Here is a 22,263-nt window from a genome sequence, read left to right as displayed (position 1 = left end):
GAAAGCCACGGGGCACTCGTTACCCTCCTCGTCGAGTTGCGCTAGACACACGCCGACGGCGAAGTCGGACGCGTCGGTGGCAAGAACATATTATTGCATGGGGTCCGGTGGGCGTAGCGTCGTCGCAGAACTCAGCCTAACCTTGACTTCGTCGAATGCCTTCTGGGCCTCGTTTCTAGGGGAGCTGCTGCGGCGTCCGCCTCATAGTGAGGTTGTTCAAGGGAACCCCATCCTGCACGTAACCCGGTACATACTGACGATAATAGTTGGCTAACCTTAGAAGCTCGTCAGCTTTCGGTTCGTTTGGGGTGCGGCAATTTCTTGGATCGTTTGACCAGTTTGAACAACTTCTCTATGTGCTTGAGATGATCCTCCCATGTCCCAGAAAATATTGCAACGCCATCAATGTACGCAAAAGCATAATCGCGGTGGGGAGCCAGCACTTCGCTCATTATGCGCTGAAAAATGAAGCCAGCGTGTCCGAGGCAGATGGCATAACCCGCCACAACTACTGACCGTTTGGCTTTACGAATGCGGTGAGATCTTGTGTCGCCTCCTCTAGCCGCATCTGCCAACACGCCTTTAGCATGTATATCAGGGTGATTACTCCGTCTCTGCGACGCGCAGCAGGAACTCGTCGGATACGCTCATTGGGTATGCATCCAGTTCGGTGATACAGTCGAACCCGGATATATCGAATTCGAAGGGGATCGGAAAATAGTTCGATATAGCGAAAATTCGATATACAGATATAGGCTAAAACTGCACTCCCGATCATAACAAATTGTGGCTTACCGTTTGGAACAGCCGCGAATCACATAGTATGGGCGCGCAATGTGAAAGCGCTTTATTTCGCGGGAAAAAAAAAAATCACTAATTTTGGGCTGCTTTTTCCCCTGGGAAACCAAGTTCAAAACACTGGCCTCGATCTTCTCGAGACTGTCCTGGTGCGAGAGCACAGTGCCTTCCATTTCGCCGCAACAGCGCCGAATCAGGCTAACGCTGACGCCAGTTCAGTGGCTGCGCACGGACGCGTTTCTTCGACAACACAGTTGCCCTCGTCGTCGCTGGAGTCGGCGTCTAGAACGCCAGCTACCGCTTGAACTTCGCTGTCAGCGTTAAAGTCCTCAACAGTCACTTCGGACGGAACGGCGCCGAGAAAATTGGACAAGTCGCGAAACGCGTCGTCCAAGCACTCATCGTCATCTAAATCTTCCGGACATTCATCTCCGGCCACTTCAAGGCCTGCCTTGCCAAAACAGTTGGCTACTGGGGCCTGCTTCACGTCGCGCGTTGAAACACAGGCACACACACACACAAAAAAAAAAAACACGCGAGGCGCAGATGGAGCGATAAGAGCGAAGCCTATGCGAGCGGTAGTCAACGTGGCTGCGAAGGAACGACAGAGGGAAAAGAAAGAGCAGGGAGAAAGATCGGCGCTCTGGGCTTCGTTTTTTTTTTTTTTTCTGCGCTCTCTTTTCCCCAGACCCACGATGTGCCCACGAGCGACCGTTTTCTCTCTCTCTCTTTCCCCAAGAAGCGTGGTCGCCGCGCGTCTCTATGCGGCGCTCTCTCTTCGCTGATCTCCAATGACCTTGACGGAGCACACGCCGGCGGTACAGGAGGAGAGGAGGAGGGGGAAAGCTCGCGCCGGTGGGGCGCAAAAACGGGGAACAAAAAAAAAAAGGGCCCTGCGCCTGCTGACTGCGGAAATGTTCTCCGCTGAGGCCATCTCCGTGGCTGAGGCGGCTGACCGGACAGGAATGTCTTTGGGGAAAGCGCACCTTCCAGGGGCGCGGCGCGGCGTTCGATATATCCAATGTCCGGCGAAAATGGAATTCGATATACAACGCAACTGTCCTATACTTTTACATAGTATTTTCAAGGGGGTAATCTGTGTGTTCGATATAGCCAATAATTCGAAATATGCGGGTTCGATATATCCGGGTTCGACTGTACTGTTTTGTCTGAGGCAGTTGACACATACCGTATAAACGCGTGTAAGGGCCGCACTTTTTTTTCCAGATTCGGGAGCCAATTTTCGGGGTGCGGCCCATACACGCGATTTAGAAAAAAAAATTTTTTTTTAAGCAAAAACACAGTAATCAGGGAATGAACGGCATTTATTCTGGTGCACCGCTCATCCCAAAGAAGCCGCGCAGCATGTCCGCTGTCAACGCGTAGCCGTTGTTCCGTATTTCCATCACTAGCAGAGCAGTTCGGGAAACTCACACGGCTCGCCTCGGAAAGCTCGTTTTTTGCAGCTTGTGTTTCTCAATGCACCCTTTTGATTGCACGGTCATCGGACGCACTTCTCGGCCAGGTCGAGTTCCCTGCCCGCCGCACGCTTGCCGCGTTCGAGAGCTAACTCCCAGCCGTGTAGCTGATAAGGTGCTTACTCGGGGGCAGCACGCGAAAGCCGCCACAACTACAGCGATGCACTAATCCGCCATAAAAGGCTGGAGCTGGCGATACTGATGCAGATTAGATAGCAGGAAGTCGCGGGGGGGGGGGGGGGGATGATGGCTGTGGCCTCGGGCGCCATCCATGGACGGTTTTTGGAAGCTCTTGTGCGCGTGCTTGGCCTCCGCGATCAAGCGCTCCGCGATCGAGCGCACCGTTGTTCGCACAGCCGGAGCCGATCGCGGAGGCCACGGCGCGTGCATTTAGAAGGCTATTCCCGCCTGGGTCATGGAAAGTTCGTGTGCGGCCCTTACACGGATTTATTTTTTTTTTAAACATTGCCTTCGGGAAAACGGGGTGCGGCCCATACACGGGTGCGGCCCTTACACGCATTTATACGGTAGTCTCACTCCTCCATACCACTTCGCCACTCAGACCACCGGATGAGCATACGTGCTCTCCACCGGATACACGAGACCCCACTTTCTGAGCTCTGTTCTACTCCTTTTCTGAAAGCCGTCGGTGCCTTGTACGGATAGACTTGCTGCGCCTACCTAGAGCTAGATGCTGTCCAAGCCTATGTTTCATTGGCGTGGCCTGTCTCCAAAGACTCGTGTGTTTCTGGCCAGCTAGCGCATCAATCGCCGAACGTTGAGGCACACTGAGATGATTCAGTGTGCCAGGCGGCAAGTCGCTGCTTGGGTTCTCATGAGAAGGAAAGGTTGGCATGTGACCTAATTCCTCATCACCTTCAAATCATTAACCCAACAGCACTCACCTGCGTGTGGTAAGGTCGCAGCTTATTGGCGTGTTCCGAATGGCACGACCGTTCTTCTAACCTGTCGGCGTAGGTATCTGGGTGCAACTGCTTAATGACCCTGACAGGCCCTGTCCACCTGCTTTAGCCACAATGCATGTTCGTCCTCAGCGAAACTCATGGCTGTTGCTCTGAGACTGTAGGGTCGGTATATGCACGCTGAGCCATTTCTGCACTTTAGTCAGCCGCTGCACTGGCCTCAGCCATCCTTTTGCGTAACTTCTGCATGTGCTGAGCCGCGGGGACTCCTAATGAGTCCAGGACTGCCCATTCTCCTGTCCAAAATTTCTGCGGGATGGTGAGCGGCTCGATCTGCAACCTTCCGTACATCAGCTCGAATGGCGATCTACCCGTAGTAGCCTTTACTTACTTGTGTTCTTCGCGCTGCCACGTCATCGATCCACCGACCTCAAATGGCGCTGCTACATGAGCAATGACCTATCTGTCCACGCTGCGACTGCTTTTCGCCGCCTGCCTAGGCGGTGCTGCACCCTACGTGCATCCCTTTGCAATGTGCCCGCATACATGGCACTTAAAGCATTGTTTTCTGCACCGCGATTCGGGGATAGCGTTTTCTGAAGTGCGCGTTGTCGGTCTCCCTTCAGCTGTTGGTCTCCCTTAATAAGCTGTCAGCATTGTACTCACACCTGCCATCCTTCCCACTGCTACTCTGCACCTGACAATCTCTTCGTATGCCTGTGCTATTGCAGGAACATAGTCGGGCTTACGAAGCCCTCGCTTTTTACTTTGTTTAGCCACAATATGTGCTCTCGCGTCTGGACTGAGGCATCCCTTCAGAAGGTTTGAGACGACCAGCCGTATGAACTTTTCCACGTGTTAACTTCAGTGCTTTCTGCTTAGTACTCTATATAATTTTCCAATCTGACCGCGAATTGCTCCCACGTCTCTTCCGGCCTGTTGTTGGAAGACTGGAATAGACGTTTGTATTCCGCAACTGACAGCCTGAGGCCTGCCCAAATTTAGCTTTTTAGGATGGCGTTAATGTATATTGTTGCCCTACCCCTATCCTTTCTTCTGTCGCTCCCCCCTCTCTTTCCTTCTCCCTCACCTCTCCCTGTGCTTCTATTCCGGCTGGCCGCAGCTCCTCACGTGCTTCAGGTTTCGGTAGCAGATGCCGTGGCTGGCAACATCTGTTCCTTCAATTTTTATTTTTTATGACCAATAAATAACCACTAATAATAATAACAGGATGGCGTATTCTCGCCTTCCTTCCGAAGACAAATGGGTAAGGAGGCCCCGTGCCCTCTCACTGAGTCGTGGGAACACAAGTCCGGCCCACCCTTCGGTTGGTACCTCATATGATTCCAAAGTTGCCTCAACATGTTCGAACGAACCCGGCACTAGCGCTTGCTGAGTTGGCATTACAGCGAGTTGCCCTTCAAAAGACTGGTGAATTTTGGGGGTTCGGTCCTCCTCCGACGGCGTATCCGACCCTGAGCGGCTGCTGCAGCTGCAAGCTGTTGTAGCCTCTTACATTTTTTGCTTGTTAGCGACAGCACCTCTTCCCCTTCCTGCTGCACCCTTGTTCTCCATCCCGGTGCACTTCTCATATCACTTGTCAAAACCTAAGGCTTTCGCATTGCACTCAAACGCCAGAAATTAAACGGGCACTCGCCTTGCTACCAAAGCGTCAATGTCGGTGCCCCAGCTGTGTCAGGGGAGCCTGGAAGTCTGCTGGGTTCTCCTCGTAAGGCCAGTTGCTCCCTCCGTCACTCTCATCGTCGTTGCCGCTTGTCCCTGGTGAACGGTTTCCGCTCAGCCTAAAAATTTCTGCCCGACTGCACCAGTTGTACTTCTCCATAGGTTCTTTCTATAGGTCAGCACATGGAAGAAGCTTCCCAGACAAGCATCGGGTTACAGGTTGAAACTTATTTGTTCACGTCAGCATCCCAATTAAGTAAGATCAAAACACGATTAAATACCGTTACCAAAAAGAACAGCAATCGGGTCCGAGGTTCAGCCCACGGGCGGCATCGCCCGCCCCCCTGGCAACATTCCATCTTTCCTTCGTAGATGGCCGCAAATCACTATCGCACGCACACTCTCGCCGCTCTGGTGGCACCATCGCACAGCTGGGCCCCATCTGCGCGTTCTCCAATTCTTGGCAGAACTTCCCTTTTCGTCACAGCTCTCATCAGCGCTGCAGGCCCCGTTGCCGCCTCCACAAATGTTGGTTGCGAACCTCTGTGCATCTCACCGGCCCAAGGACATCAGTGCTGTTGACTTCGGTGAACTCGCTGCACGGCGCCACCCGGGGGTAGCACAATCACCAAGCCCGCAGCCTTCACACATGCAGCTCCTGTCCGCGCCCCCTTCTGGCACACGTGGAGGGTAGATGTGTTACTGAACTGTGCGACACCAGCGCTAATCCCTTCCGGCGACGACCCACAACTGTGCATTTGCCGCCACCGCGTGCAGATGGCTTGTGACTACCTCTGAACGCTGCTGCTGCGTCACTCGGACCAGCGCGTCCTGCTGCCTTGTCTTCAGCTACTGGCCGTACCCAGGGGGAACATTCTTCCATTGTACCAAGGCTGGCTCCAGGAAACCGCTCATTTCCGGTCCTGCAGTAGGCGTCGAGCACTATGGGTGCATTAAATTGAATTGAATTTTTATATCAGATTGTCAAAAATCGTGGAGCCCGGAGCTAAAGGCAAATAAATTCTGCCTGACGGGGCCCCGGGCCCCAAGAAAAAAAACCTAAGTACAGATATACGTTTACAGCAGCAACACTGTGGGTCAATGTTTAATGAAAAACACAAAATAGGTAATGAATGCATCAGACACGCATTGCATGAAACACTACACTGCGGACAAGACCTTAAACATAATGTATCAAGCAAATAGGGAATAAGAAAACTGTGTTAAATGCAAACAGTTAAAGAAGGTAAAGTTTAACACTTTTAAATGAACGAGCAGTTTTGAAATGCTGAGACAAGATGTAAATGAACGGGAGTTCATTAAGACCAAAACGGCATATGAGGTCTTCTACATACCGTAATTACTTCTAATGAGAGGAGTGACGTGTTTTGTATGTCTGAGAGAGTGTGGGTCATGTTTAATGAATGTTGTTTAGTAAGAATTCAGATTCAGTTTTATTTCTTTCTAAAGTTGTATTTCTTTGTTACTCCGCCGCTGTGGCACAGTGGTTACGGTGCTCGGCTGCTCACCCGAAAGGCGCGGGCTCAGTCCCGGCCGGGGCGCTCGAATTTCGGTGGAGGCGAAATTCTGGTGGCCCTTGTGCTGTGCGATGTCAGTGCACGCTAAGGAACCCCAGGCAGTCACAATTTCCGGAGCCCTTCACTGCGGCGTCCTTCATAGCCTGAGTTGCTTCGTGACGTTAAACCCCCATAAACCAAACCATTTCTTTGTATTTCTTTGTATGAGCACTTCTCAGCCGAACCATTTTCAAATTTTAATGCTCCAGAAATAAAACGTAAGGAATAAATCGCACTATAGGCTGTCCGGCTGGTCCAGTTTATTCAGATGCATAAATGATGAAATGCACATATATACGATAGACAGGCTGGCCATGAAAGAGTGCTTAATATCAACTGGCTTTATAGTGGGAAGGCTGTACATATACCTTAACATCAGAAACGAATGTCAAGGAAAGGTAACCGTGGAGGGAAACAATAAAACCAATATCAGCGGCCTACCACAGCACCATGAGAGGTGGCTCAAATACTCACACTCACGACTGCTTGCACTCACATCCACTCACTCACACTCACGTCCACTCACAACCACTGACTCACATTCGTACTCATGACCATGTGCACTCACAACCTCTCACTCATACTTGCACTCATGACCACTCGTGCTCACAACCACTTACACTCGCACTCATGACCACTCGTGCTCACAACCACTTCCACTCGCACTCATGTCTAGAGCTACGGCAGCTTCCTGCCCCTCCGTTACCGTACAGTTTCTTAATGTCGTGCTGCTAACTGGTTCCCCCATGTGGTCTACCACTGCTGCCGCGACTCGGAACTTTCTGGTCCTGTGGTCCCGTTTAGAGATGCCTTAGGCTACTCTGCCATCTCCGAGGCTTCTTTTTATCGTTGTTACATAAAGTACTAGGAACCTCTGTGACCCTCCTCGTGCCTTGCTTTATCTCGTCGAATTCAAAGATCTCAGCATAAGTCCTTACGCCACCGTGGCTCCCTTACTCCGCCCGCACATCAAAATTTCGGAATGAGCCAGAATATTGAAATTGAACAACATATATTCCTCCAGCAGTAAAGAGCACTGTTCTCTGAACAGCGACCTCGCTGAACGCGGCGGTTCTGCGTGTTGATCCATCATGCGGGTGTTCGACACGCTAAGCTGTCCTACGAACACCAAAAGTTCGCACGGAATTCCGGAGTCTTTCGTCGCACACAGAAATCTTGTAGTGAAGTACATGATCTCAATCTCTATTTTAAGACAATGCTGAAGTATGCCCCAAAAACACAGCATCACGACAAAAAGAAACAATTATTTTGTTGCTCAGTGATTTCTCGTTGCTCTCACAAGTAGCAATTCATTGACCACGGCACAAACGCCTCACCGATTAAAACTACAGTCGAGCCCATTTATAACGAACCTGACGGTCACGCGGATTCCGGTCATTATATCTGATGTTCGTAGTAAGTGGACTCTTCGTATAATAGCCAAGAATACTAAGGTCACTAAAAGTGGCATTTATTTCTTATAAAACTACTTTATGCGCTCCTACTTGTGCAAAGCAGATCCTCCAGCGACTCTTTCCAGGCTATCTAGGGTGGTCAGTCAATCCTGGTGGAGACCCTTGCTGCTAACTATAAAATTTAGCGACGGGGAATAACTAATCGTGGTTGAAGTGTCGACGGCAGCTGGTGGCAGGTCAGCCACATAAACAAAATTACTGAGAGTACGGGAGTGCTTGTGCTTGGTGTTCGTCTTCGTCACAGCCCGCGCTTCTGAAATTTTGTGGTCCGCAGGAGCGTAGTTGTCTGATGAAACATCTGGCCAGCCATGGATCAACGAAGCTTTGTCACACATCTACATGCGTCCGGTCACGTGTGTTTTCGAGCGGCTTCTATAGTTCGTGTACTCATGAAGCGACAAAAGTAGCGCAGCGCTCGCGGCACTGAGTGCATCAGTTGCACTGTCCGCTGTGTGAAGCTGCCTGCACGTGGTAGCAGCGCAAAAGATGGAGCCGACTGGGCAGGCTATGCATGCCACGTGACCAGCTCGTGGCTAGCACGCATGGTTAGCAAGGCTTTAAAAATTCTCAAATCGCTGCTGTTACTTGATTCACGACCATGGTCAGTAGCTTCGCTTTCGACGATGCCCCTTTCTCACACGCACCGCGCTTCCACTTCAGAGGCTTTGCCCAGCCGGCGAACACGCAGGCAATGATTGCCCTCGTAGGCCATCGACGCGGGCTTGGCCTGCGGTTACTTACTGTTTGAATAGGGAGTTGTAGCATGTCGTTACCGTGTTTACGCTACCGTTTGCAGTGTTCCCAGACGCTGGATTTTCCGGTTAGCGCTGCGCACTGCAGTGCCGTCTTTTATTGCATTCTTGGGTCGACATGTTCTTTCCGAAACGATGTCGTGAAGGTTGAGAGACGTTCTTTCACTGCGCGCTTACTGGAAGCACGACCTCTTAAAAATCGGCGGTAGTTTACGGCGCCTGCTCGTTCGCTATAACCGAGTGGTGCGGCCAAAGTTTTTCGTTGTATCTGCGACGAATTGCCGTTCCCCTTATGCATATTTTCACGGTAACACCGCACCCGTTCGTAATAAGTGAGCGTTCGTTATATCTTCAGCCGTTAGGCTGGACTACATCCGCTGAATTCGTATCAAGAAAGGCTAGGTAAGGCTGCAGATATATGGGTAGAGGAAGTAATGACCGATCACAACCTTCATCGTCTGCCTTGTGGAGAGGTCGTACAGGTATCCCAAGGAAAAGCGAAGAAGGAGAAAACCGAATGTATCAGCATAAAGATATCTCTCGAACATGTCCAGAAAAGACAGACGAGCACTTAGCCGCCTATTAAGCACAGCTCCCAGAAAGTGGTAGTTTGTAGTTTTGAAAAATAAATGCCCTGAAACAAGTTGGTGGACAAATGGTGCACGACAGGTTCACCACACTCCACCAAGGGCGCAAAGGATTCTGTAGACGCACAGGCTCCCTTTGATAGCCCCCCAGGAAAAGTTACAAAAGTTCTACGTAGTGCAAGTACACCTTTTTCCTAGCAGAATGCTGCACTTGCAAGAATGTTGCAACGCAACATCCCAACGAATATCTTACCAATTTGTGTCTGTGCAGAAACGAAGCTCCTCAACCTAACCTATCCAAGTGTGTTTCTTTTATCATGTTCTTTTTATCAGAATAAAACAGGTCGACGTCGTCATAATAAGTCAGCCGTAATTTCTCACTGTACTAGCGAGAATCCACGACTAGCTGTCTTTTTGAAGATACTGAGAAACAGGGGTTCGAGATATATAAAGCGAGTGACAAAGGCTATATCGAAGAGGAGGTTTCAATAAAATTTGTTTTGGTATGCTCAGGGTGTTAGGGAGAGCTAGTGCTCCCACGAGGCTCTCGTTCGGTGGGGGATGTGTGGTGGAGGGGTTCTCGCATATTCTCGTAACATGTAGGAAAGGGAAGGGGGGGGGGGGCTGGCAAGTCGATTTTGGGACGACGAAAAGGTGTCTGTCTGTATATAGGTGTCGATACATGGCAGCTTCGTTTCTCAATAGTGCGCGGGAACGTAGAGGCCTGGTGCGGCGGTCATGTCGGCGCCCGCGTAAGTGTACTGCGTACGAAAAATTCCGGACTGACTCGAGCTTCAAGGAGACCACTTTTTAGCGCGACGGGGTCTCCGAAAATCCTCAAGCTGGAGAGTTGTGTAGATGCAAAATCCACCGGCTTTTCGCAATATACATCATCAGAAGGATTATAGCATACACATAGCTGTACATTATATTTCGAGTTTATTTCATTGTTCGGCTCTTGCCGTAAATTCGTCTTTTGGCCGCAGACAATACATAAAGTGGGTAAAGTGAGAACATCTCGCATTAAACAACAAATTTTTTCATTTTTATGTTATATATCGATGCCACAGAAAAAGTAAACACCATAACAAGGTTGATTAAACACATCTACGTTCTAAACTTTTTTTCCTCTAAACCCGTTTTAACCCGTTTGAACCGGTTCAGTACGGTCCGAACCGGTTCGAACCGGAACGGAATGTCACTCTGGAGCCGAACCCGGAACTGAACCCGAAAGGTGTTAACCCGAACCTGAACCGAACCCAAAAAAATTCCGGTTCGACACCCTGGTATCTACATTTGACTCGTCAGCCATTAGGGCAGACGTCGGAACTGGCTGCTCCAGTGCATCCCATGGTAACGACGACGGGTCATCAGCGACGACGCCTGGCCTTGGAGACGACCGCGCACTATGCACTCGTTCCCCGTCTTTTCCACATGCATTCCAGCACGGTAGGTCAGCACCTTCACGTAAATCAACAACTTCGTCGGATATCGGGATTGCCTGGCACGGAAAGAAGAATGACCATAATGATAGGTCGCCATATACGACGGCTGGTCTTGGAGGCGACTCTGCACTTGTTTCTCGTCTATGACTGTTGCATTCCAGCCGGCCACATCAGAACCCGCACTTGAATTCTCAACCACTGGGACGGACATTGGGCTTCGCCGCTCGTCTACGGTGCATGGCAATGATGACTGGCTTCCGGCCATGAAAGCTAGCCTTGGAGACAAGTCTGCGCTGTGCTGTCTTTTTCGGTTACGTCAACAGCTTCACTTGGATCGTCGATGTCTCGGACGGACACTGAACTTGGGTGCTCGAGTGCAGAGCACGGCAGTGATGTTGGGTCGCCAGCCACAACAGGTGCGTTTGGGGACGACCCTGCATTCGCCGGCGGACTAATGGAACTGTCTTCTTGGCTTGAGAGGCATTTCTGTTGATTTCCCAAAACAGGTTGGCGCTCTGCTGAGGCGATAGACATTCCAAGTCGCTTCTCAAGCTCCGCCTCTGCCTTTCCGGAAACCAGAGACTCGTTTTGCATGTCTTTGCTTGGCAAACCAGCAGTGCTTCCTTGATCCATCTCATGTCCCTGCTCTTTTATCACTCAAGGCTCACGATCATCCAGTAGTGACTCGACTGACAATGCAGAAGCCAGCGACTCATCACGGCACTCCAGTTCCACTTGCTCCACTTTTTTGAACAAGCGTGAATGTGGCATGGCCTCCGGAACTTCCGTCTTTTGTTTTGAGATAACCTTACTATCTTCCTCACATGCTGCCTGTACGCATCCTGAATTATTGCCTTCCAAGTGCACTGAAGTGGTTTGATGCTCTTTTGTAGTAGCGCACGGGTGCTCTCCAGGACTGTCACATGCCTGACAATCGGCGGTTGTGGAACCATGGATGCAAAGCTGCTGCTGCTGTTGTTCAATAGGTTCTTTATTTCTCGCAGAACGCTGCTTTTCGGCAGGCTTTTCTTGTTCGGCGGTGAAAGTCGTTTCACGTCGTTGGTCAACTTGTTTTGAATATGAGCAGTCCTTGTGCGGAGCGCGCTTATCCCAGTAAGGCAGGAAATTCGCACCAGCTTCACGTCGTCTCCTGTCATAGCCATGAGCTCGATTCAACCGTGGTCTGAAACTGCCGCGACCATGACGTGGTCTCCAGCCCATGGGCCGGTTGTAACGTAGTGGCATAGGACCGTAACCTTCGCTCGGCTCTTGGCTCCATTCCACGGTCCCGTTTTCCCCGGCACGGAAGGAAGTGAGACCTCGACGATGCCACTTGTTGTAGGGAGTGGTCGGATTATACCATGAAGGAGAACAGCCGAAACCTTCGCAGGGCTCCTCACAATATTCATTCCACCACGGCGGGGGACAGGCATGATCGAAACCTTCACAGGGCTCCTCGCTGTTTCCCCCATTCCACTATTGCGGGTAACCTACATGATTTAAACCTTCACAGGGCTCCTCACTGTTTTCCTCCTTCCACCGTGGCGAGGAATTGACATGATCTTGACCCTGGTTTTCGGCGTCTTCATTGTACCATGGTTGAAAACTGCAATAGTTTTTTCCAGCCCCTCAGTGTCGTTAGCACCTTCATTACAGTGAAGCTGCCAACTGCGACTCTGGCCTGTATCAAACCGCAGTGAAACTGGAAGCTGTTGGCTGACGATGGAGGCGTGGGCAGCAGTGGGGGGTCGGCGTGATTCTCCTGAATGGCTGGCATCGCAGCTCTGCGACCAGGGCGTTTGTTCTGACGAGCCTGTTTCCTCGGTGCGCATGGCGAACCGATCCCTGCAGTGAAGAAGCACTGATTTTAATGCAAAATCCGAACCTCAGCGTCTTTTTCAAGCGTTACTGGCTGGTGTATAGCTGCAGTGGTAAGCACAAAAAGTAGAAGAACTTCAAAATCAACTTTGTAATCGACCTGACAGAGCACAAGAGAAAGCAATATAAGGTTGCAAGCATAAAAAGGTCAGATTATAATACTTTGTATAACTCAAAACTTTTTTCTGTAGATGCTCGCCTGGAGTTTTCTCGAAACAACACAGCATATAGAAACAGAACTTAACAGACACAGTGAATAAATAACAGAACGTTTTATGAATCATGTAACCACACGCTGCAGTTATTGCCGCTCCTGCAGGGCACTATAGCTGCTCGCGCTTACCTTGCTTATGCACAATGCATGGGTAAAGGTTCTTTCTTTTTTTTTGCTATATTATCTGGAGCTCACCCTGGGCCTTCAGGTATGCAGAATTTGGCAGATGCGCGGAGGGTGCTACCCACTCAACCGCTGTCACTCTCCAGCAACTCAGAAGCGCTACCACCCATACAGCCGCAACCACCAGTTTGCCCGAAGTGGTGCCACATTAACCCTCTCAGAGAGAGAGAGCGCGCACGCACACACACACACACACACACACACACACACACACGCACACAGAGTCGATTATAAGTCACCTTGTTTCAGAGGGACGCTCAGAGGCTTCACCAAAAAATTTTTTTGGAACAACAGCAGTCCACGAACAGCTCGCCGACCATCGATTAACTCGTTCGTGCATTTTATCCGAGTGTGGAATTTCCATCAAGTAAAAAGACAGCCGACAAACAGTCTGCCCGCTTCTAGGTCTTCTGGCTTGCAGATACGATATTTCTAACGAAACCGCTCCGTTGTGAGTATAAATTTCTGCGAGTGGGGCATCTTTTACTTTTCCGAAGTGAACGGACTGTGACGCTGCCATTCTACACACGCTGATATCTCGCATACCAAGCAACTTAAACTCGCTAACGCGCTCGTATACGCCATTTTACAACGATCTCGTTTCGAAGAGGTCCAGGTAGCCCCGCAGATCATATCATTTTATTTCATTTAGCCTTCCGGCACCCATGACTGGGCTTTAGAGTCACATATAAAAAGTACATAGTGCACCAATACGCATTCTAGAGGGTACCAAAGAGGTAGCGTAATAGGGTGTTCGATGTGCTGGTAGCATCAGGCGACGGCAGCCACAGCCGCTCTCTTTCCTTCGGCGACAAAATGTTCAACGTGAGCTAGCTGATCACACAATCTTCTATAAGCGGTGCGGTGAACAATTTCTAGGACGACGAAACGCGTGCAGAAAGAAAGGGAGGACACAACACAGCGCTACGGCCTAATGCGAAAGAAATAAGAGTTTAGCGCAGCATAACGCGCTGAACTCGGACGAAGCTGTCGCGTTGCCTCGGGCGTACGGTAAAGTCTGTGACATAAACTTTGTGGCAACCTGTGCTGTCGCAACGGGCGAGCGGTCACGTGGCTGGCGCTGGTCACGTGATGACACGTGACCAGGAACCCGTGACTGTCACGTGACTGGGTGTTGGCGGTATACATCATGGCATTCGGGAATGGAATTGTACGTATAAACACTTTCGGTGCAAAAGCGGTTGCCAAACGCTTGTGTGGTAAAGGTAGGCAAAACAGCTTAAAAAGAGAAGAAAAGAAGACAAGCGAACGAAGGCTCGGAACACCTATGACGACATGCTGCGGCAGAGCAAACTTTGAGAACACGTATACGACGCTGGAAAAATCACGCTGAAGACAAAGAGGAACAATGAAAGCCTTTTTCACGAAGTCAAGAACACAAGGCGAGCTCCGCATCGGTGACAACATCACGATCTGGACAGCGTTTCGAAGGTCGAATGCATTCTTAGCGATTCCAAATCTGCAATCAGAAATTTCGCTGAAAGAAGAATTCGCACACTAGCTCTGTCCATTTTAGCCAAAGCTAAGCCACTAAAGCAGGCAATACACATCATGTAGGTCCCCGGCCACGTCTCTCATTCGGGAAACACGGCAGCCCACAACCATGCCCGAGGATTCGTTGACCCGCGCCTGCGACGGCGATAGAGGGCACGGTTACACATCATGAGATCACTCTCTATTATTCGAATCCGCTTAAGTCCCTAACCATATCTGAGCAAGTTGCCCGGAGACAACTGCGAACCTAAGTTGGCTGGAACATGAACACATTCGTATTCAAGGATTTCACCTGGTCTCCAGCTGTAGAAGTTGCAGAACCTGTGGTGGGGGTGTGTCGTTTCTTGTGAAGTCTTCGTTCCGATACGTTGTTCACGATGACATTTCGCTCAATAATAAGGACATGGTATCTCTTTTCATCACACTGCCCCGCCGCGGTGGCTTGGTGGTTACGGCGCTCGGCTGCTGCCCCGAAAGACGCGGGTTCGATCCCGGCCGCGGCGGCCGAATTTCGATGAAGGCGAAATTCTAGAGGCCCGTGTGCTGTGTGATGTCAGTGCACGTTAAAGAACCCTAGGCAGGGTGTCGAACCGGAACCGAACCTGAACCCGAAACCGAACCCGAATTTTCACTCGGAACCGAAGCCGAACCGAACCCATTTTTTTTTCGCCATCTTGGAACTGAACCCGAACCGGAACGATTCAAAGGAACCGTTCCGAACCGGTTCGGAGCTCGGTTCAGCCCCACTTTTTTTGCAACCCGGCACACTTTTTTTTTTCAGACAAAATGAGACAGCCTAGGGCGTAGGTTTACCCATCCAAAGCTGTCTGCGCTGGAAATTGGGAGAATGGCGCCCAGTATATGAGACAACAAAATTGAATGAAGTATGATGTGTGGGAAGGAACCTAACTGACTCTTCTGTAATGTACTAGCGCCAATTCTAAAGCATTGTAAGTCAGGTTTATGTGAAATCTTGAGTTATTACTTCTCCTCCTTTTCATGTTTGTGTATGGCTTTAATCAAACTGTTAGCACTGATATAACTCAATAAAGCAGTATAGACACCAAATTTTTGCTTGCGTATTTTCTCTTTTCAAACGATGATTTCGACATTGGTATACATGGAGCACCCTGTGGTATTTGCCTACAGCCAATAAATAATTTATATTCGAATTTCTTCGTGACGTTGTTTTAGTTTCATCAGCAGAACGAGTACTGTTACATGTAGTTGAACTTAGGTTACATGAGGCACCAAATAAAACGGCAATAACTCATTTGTTGTAATTCTAGCCTTTGACGCAGGCTGGTTTATATGCAGTAGTGAGCCAAATCAAAGTATCAGCGTCTATGTCACAGGTTTGCACGCCTCACGTGACAGTTCAACTACAAGTCACAACATTTCTCGGTTGATGAAACCGAAACAACATGTGAGAATAAATTCTTTTCTAAATTATTCAGCGGCCGTAGGCGAATACCGCATAGTGATCCAGATATCCTAATACCTAAGTCATCGTTTGAAAGAAGAAAACACGCAATAAAATTTGTTTGCACAGTCCTTCGAGCACCGGTTGAGAATGCTGTTGCTAGGTGCCGGCTGCGGACTCAGTGAAGGCTAGGAACTGGGTCTTTATTCAGAGACTTTGACCCAAAAGGAAAGAGGGCCCCAGGCCCTTGGAAGCTACAGATTGTTTCCCCGAGCAGCTGCTTTCTTCCGCTGCTGGAGGAAGACTCGCTTTGTCCGTTGACGGTCGAGTTTTCGAACGCCGTGGTCACGTGACCAAGCCGCGTTTCTTGGAAGAAACCGTCCTTGGGGACCGAATCCAGACCACCCCGAGTTAAATTGCGAGAGGATAAGGGAGGGCCGTGACCCTCATAAACGTCAAGTTCGAGAGGGGTGCGTCTTCGGCTGAACATGAGCCCCGCGTCCGCGACGAGGCCGGCCCCTTCGGCGCCGAGTATAGGCCGGAACGCTCGTGGCACAAACTGTTTTCCAGAGTTCGCGGGCTCACACGCCAGCAGTGTCTTGCAACGCAACAGACTCCTCCCTCCGATGAAGTCCTTCGCCGAGGCTGCGTCCCCAGATGCAGGGTCGAGGGAAGGCGCTCCGGACGGCCACAGGGCAAATGCATGCGCTCAATTTCGACACACGCGTACGCACACACACGCACGCGCGCACACGCATACACACACGCACACGCACCAATGCGGTTATTTTTGGGAAGGGATGCTATACTGCTAACGGACAACTAAACGAGTATGCATACTCCGAGTTGGATTCGTACCAGCGGAGGCGCAACAGAAAAGCTCCGTTTAGAGATGCCTTAGGCTACTCTGCCGTCTCCGAGGCTTCTTTTTATCGTTGTTGCATAAAGTACTAGGAACCTCTGTGACCCTCCTCGTGCCTTGCTTTATCTCGTCGAATTCAAAGATCTCAGCATAAGTCCTTACGCCACCGTGGCTCCCTTAATCCGCCCGCACATCAAAATTTCGGAATGATTCAGAAGATTGAAATTGAACAACATATAGTCCTCCAGCGGTAAAGAGCACTGTTCTCTGAACAGCGACCTCGCTGAACGCGGCGGTTCTGCGTGTTGATCCATCATGCGGGTGTTCCACACGCTAAGCTGTCGTACGAACACCAAAAGTTCGCACGGAATTCCGGAGTCTTTCGTCGCACACAGAAATCTTGTAGTGAAGTACATGATCTCAATCTCTATTTTAAGACAATGCTGAAGTATGCCCCAAAAACGCAGCATCACGACAAAAAGAAACAATTATTTTGTTGCTCAGTGATTTCTCGTTGCTCTCACAGGTAGCAATTCACTGACCACGGCACAAACGCCTCCTTAGGGCGAAGGTACGTCCTAACGTGTAAGGTCCATGTTTGAAGCGTGAACAAGGTTTTTGCGGCCGATTAAAACTACAGTCGAGCCCATTTATAACGAACCTGACGGTCACGCGGATTCCGTTCATTATATCTGATGTTCGTAGTAGGTGGACTCTTCGTATAATAGCCAAGAATACTAAGGTCACTAAAAGTGGCATTTATTTCTTATAAAACTACTTTATGCGCTCCTACTTGTGCAAAGCAGATCCTCCAGCGACTCTTTCCAGGCTATCTAGGGTGGTCAGTCAATCCTGGTGGAGACCCTTGCTGCTAACTATCAAATTTAGCGACGGGGAATAACTAATCGTGGTTGAAGTGTCGACGGCAGCTGGTGGCAGGTCAGCCACATAAACAAAGTTACTGAGAGTACGGGAGTGCTTGTTCTTGGTGTTCGTCTTCGTCACAGCCCGCGCTTCTGAAATTTTGTGGTGCGCAGGAGCGTAGTTGTCTGAGGAAACATCTGGCCAGCCATGGATCAACGAAGCTTTGTCACACATCTACATGCGTCCGGTCACGTGTGTTTTCGAGCGGCTTCTATAGTTCGTGTACTCATGAAGCGACAAAAGTAGCGCAGCGCTCGCGGCACTGAGTGCATCAGTTGCACTGTCCGCTGTGTGAAGCTGCCTGCACGTGGTAGCCGCGCAAAAGATGGAGCCGACTGGGCAGGCTATGCATGCCAGGTGACCAGCTCGTGGCTAGCACGCATGGTTAGCAAGGCTTTAAAAATTCTCAAATCGCTGCTGTTACTTGATTCACGACCATGGTCAGTAGCTTCGCTTTCGACGATGCCCCTTTCTCACACGCACCGCGCTTCCACTTCAGAGGCTTTGCCCAGCCGGCGAACACGCAGGCAATGATTGCCCTCGTAGGCCATCGATGCGGGCTTGGCCTGCGGTTATTTACTGTTTGAATTGGGAGTTATAGCATATCGTTACCGTGTTTACGTTACCATTTGCAGTGTTCCCAGACGCTGGATTTTCCGGTTAGTGCTGCGCACTGCAGTGCCGTCTTTTATCGCATTTTTCGCTCGACATGTTCTTTCCGAAGCGGTGTCGTGAAGGTTGAGAGACGTTCTTTCACTGAGCGCTTACTGGAAGCACGACCTCTTAAAATTCAGGGGTAGTTTACGGCGCCTGCTCGTTCGCTATAACCGAGTGGTGCGGCCAAAGTTTTGCGTTGTATCTGCGACGAATTGCCGTTTCCCTTATGCATATTTTCACGGTAACACCGCACCCATTCGTAATAAGTGAGCGTTCGTTATATCTTCAGCCGTTAGGCTGGACTACATCCGCTGAATTCGTATCAAGAAAGTCTAGGTAAGGCTGCAGATATATGGGTAGAGGAAGTAATGACCGATCACAACCTTCATCGTCTGCCTTGTGGAGAGGTCGTACAGGTATCCCAAGGAAAAGCGAAGAGGGAGAAAACCGAATGTATCAGCATAAAGTTATCTCACGAACATGTCCAGAAAAGACAGACGAGCACTTAACCGCCTATTAAGCACAGCTCCCAGAAAGTGGTTGTTTGTAGTTTTGAAAATAAATGCCCTGAAACAAGTTGGTGGACAAATGGTGCACGACAGGTTCACCACACTCCATCAAGGGCGCAAAGGATTCTGTAAACGCACAGGCTCCCTTTCATAGCCCCCCAGGAAAAGTTACAAAAATTCTACGTAGTGCAAGTACACCTTTTTCCTAGCAGAATGCTGCACTTGCAACGAATATCTTACGAATATCTTACCAATTTGTGTCTGCAGAAACGAAGCGCCTCAACCTAACCTATCCAAGTGTGTTTCTTTTATCATATTCTTTTTATCAGAATAAAACAGGTCGACGTCATCATAATAAGTCAGCCGTAATTTCTCACTGTACCAGCGAGAATCCACAACTAGCTGTCTTTTTGAAGATACTGAGAAACAGGGGCTCGAGATATATAAAGCGAGTGACAAAGGCTATATCGAAGAGCAGATTTCAATAAAATATGTTTTGGTGTGCTCAGGGTGTTAGGGAGAGCTGGTGCTCCCACGAGGCTCTCGTTCGGTGGGGGATGTGTGGTGGAGGGGTTCTCGCATATTCTCGTAACATGTAGGAAAGGGAGAAGGGGGGGGGGCTGCAATTCGATTTTGGGACGACGAAAAGGTGTCTGTCTGTATATAGGTGTCGATACATGGCAGCTTCGTTTCTCAATAGTGCGCGGGAACGTAGAGGCCTGGTGCGGCGGTCATGTCGGCGCCCGCGTAAGTGTACTGCGTACGAAAAATTCCGGACTGACTCGAGCTTCAAGGAGACCACTTTTTAGCGCGACGGGGTCTCCGAAAATCCTCAAGCTGGAGAGTTGTGTAGATGCAAAATCCACCGGCTTTTCGCAATATACATCATCAGAAGGATTATAGCATACACATAGCTGTACATTGTATTTCGAGTTTATTTCATTGTTCGGCTCTTGCCGTAAATTCGTCTTTTGGCCGCAGACAATACATAAAGTGGGTAAAGTGAGAACATCTCGCATTAAACAACAAATTTTTTCATTTTTATGTTATATATCGATGCCACAGAAAAAGTAAACACCATAACAAGGTTGATTAAACACATCTACGTTCTAAACTTTTTTTCCTCTAAACCCGTTTTAACCCGTTTGAACCGGTTCAGTACGGTCCGAACCGGTTCGAACCGGAACGGAATGTCACTCTGGAGCCGAACCCGGAACTGAACCCGAAAGGTGTGAACCCGAACCTGAACCGAACCCAAAAAAATTCCGGTTCGACACCCTGGTATCTACATTTGACTCGTCAGCCATTAGGGCAGACGTCGGAACTGGCTGCTCCAGTGCATCCCATGGTAACGACGACGGGTCATCAGCGACGACGCCTGGCCTTGGAGACGACCGCGCACTATGCACTCGTTCCCCGTCTTTTCCACATGCATTCCAGCACGGTAGGTCAGCACCTTCATGTAAATCAACAACTTCGTCGGATATCGGGATTGCCTGGCACGGAAAGAAGAATGACCATAATGATAGGTCGCCATATACGACGGCTGGTCTTGGAGGCGAGTCTGCACTTGTTTCTCGTCTATGACTGGTACATTCCAGCCGGCCACGTCAGAACCCGCACTTGAATTCTCAACCACTGGGACAGACATTGGGCTTCGCCACTCGTCTACGGTGCATGGCAATGATGACTGGCTTCCGGCCATGAAAGCTGGCATTGGAGACAAGTCTGCGCTGTGCTGTCTTTTCTCGGTTACGTCAACAGCTTCACTTGGATCGTCGATGTCTCGGACGGACACTGAACTTGGGTGCTCGAGTGCAGAGCACGGCAGTGATGTCGGGTCGCCAGGCACAACAGGTGCGTTTGGCGATGACCCTGCATTCACCGGCGGACTAATGGAACTGTCTTCTTGGCTTGAGAGGCATTTCTGTTGATTTCCCAAAACAGGTTGGCGCTCTGCTGAGGCGATAGACATTCCAAGTGGCTTCTCAAGCTCCGCCTCTGCCTTTCCGGAAACCAGAGACTCATTTTGCGTGTCTTTGCTTGGCAAACCAGCAGTGCTTCCTTGATCCATCTCATGTCCCTGCTCTTTTATCACGCAAGGCTCACGATCATCCAGTAGTGACTCGACTGACAATGCAGAAGCCAGCGACTCATCACGGCACTCCAGTTCCACTTGCTCCACTTTTTTGAACAAGCGTGAATGTGGCATGGCCTCCGGAACTTCCGTCTTTTGTTTTGAGACAACCTTACTATCTTCCTCACATGCTGCCTGTACGCATCCTGAATTATTGCCTTCCAAGTACACTGAAGTGGTTTGATGCTCTTTCGTAGTAGCGCACGGCTGCTCTCCAGGACTGTCACATGCCTGACAATCGGCGGTTGTGGAACCATGGATGCAAACCTGCTGCTGCTGCTGTTCAATAGGTTCTTTATTTCCCACAGAACGCTGCTTTTCGGCAGGCTTTTCTTGTTCGGCAGTGAAAGTCGTTTCACGTCATTGGTCAACTTGTTTTGAATATGAGCAGTCCTTGTGCGGAGTGCGCTTATCCCAGTAAGGCAGGAAATTCCCACCAGCTCCACGTCGTCTCCTGTCATAGCCATGAGCTCGATTCAACCGTGGTCTGAAACTGCCGCGACCATGACGTGGTCTCGAGCCCATGGGCCGGTTGTAACGTAGTCGCATAGGACCGTAACCTTCGCTCGGCTCTTGGCTCCATTCCACGGTCCCGTTTTCCCCGGCACGGAAGGAAGTGAGACCTCGACGATGCCACTTGTTGTAGGGAGTGGTCGGATTATACCATGAAGGAGAACAGCCGAAACCTTCGCAGGGCTCCTCACAATATTCATTCCACCACGGCGGGGGACAGGCATGATCGAAACCTTCACAGGGCTCCTCGCTGTTTCCCCCATTCCACTATTGCGGGTAACCTACATGATTTAAACCTTCACAGGGCTCCTCACTGTTTTCCTCCTTCCACCGTGGCGAGGAATTGACATGATCTTGACCCTGGTTTTCGGCGTCTTCATTGTACCATGGTTGAAAACTGCAATAGTTTTTTCCAGCCCCTCAGTGTCGTTAGCACCTTCATTACAGTGAAGCTGCCAACTGCGACTCTGGCCTGTATCAAACCGCAGTGAAACTGGAAGCTGTTGGCTGACGATGGAGGCGTGGGCAGCAGTGGGGGGTCGGCGTGATTCTCCTGAATGGCTGGCATCGCAGCTCTGCGACCAGGGCGTTTGTTCTGACGAGCCTGTTTCCTCGGTGCGCATGGCAAACCGATCCCTGCAGTAAAGAAGCACTGATTTTAATGCAAAATCCGAACCTCAGCGTCTTTTTCAAGCGTTACTGGCTGGTGTATAGCTGCAGTGGTAAGCAC

General features: G+C 50.1%; 2 protein-coding genes across 5 annotated transcripts in view; one reads left to right on the top strand and one right to left on the bottom strand.

Moving 5' to 3' along the window:
• LOC149354180 (uncharacterized) overlaps positions 1-22,263 on the top strand; it is a 320,413-nt gene that overhangs the window by 268,863 nt on the left and 29,287 nt on the right. Inside the window, exon 5 of one of the 3 annotated variants that reach the window (XM_089583126.1) lies at positions 5,660-9,841. The exons of 1 other annotated variant lie outside the window; for it this stretch is intronic. In XM_089583126.1, the coding sequence (XP_089439252.1) occupies positions 5,660-5,849 (190 nt within the window). In that variant the 3' untranslated portion in view covers positions 5,850-9,841. Of the gene's footprint in view, positions 1-5,659; positions 9,842-22,263 lie in introns of those variants that run through there. One more of the 3 variants, XM_089583125.1, reaches the window with a different exon arrangement.
• LOC149354179 (uncharacterized) overlaps positions 6,690-22,263 on the bottom strand; it is a 77,107-nt gene continuing 61,533 nt past the window's right edge. For both annotated transcript variants that reach the window (XM_089583132.1, XM_089583131.1), the window contains exon 6: positions 6,690-12,563. The gene's annotated coding sequence lies outside the window, so the exon portion shown is untranslated. The remainder of the gene's footprint in view (positions 12,564-22,263) is intronic.

Source organism: Amblyomma mixtum, chromosome 3 (genome assembly GCF_055824585.1).
Source record: "Amblyomma mixtum isolate Tamu chromosome 3, ASM5582458v1, whole genome shotgun sequence".
NCBI lineage: Eukaryota > Metazoa > Arthropoda > Arachnida > Ixodida > Ixodidae > Amblyomma > Amblyomma mixtum.
The sequence above is the reverse complement of the archived record's forward strand: the minus strand, read 5'-3'. Positions and strand labels throughout refer to the sequence as shown.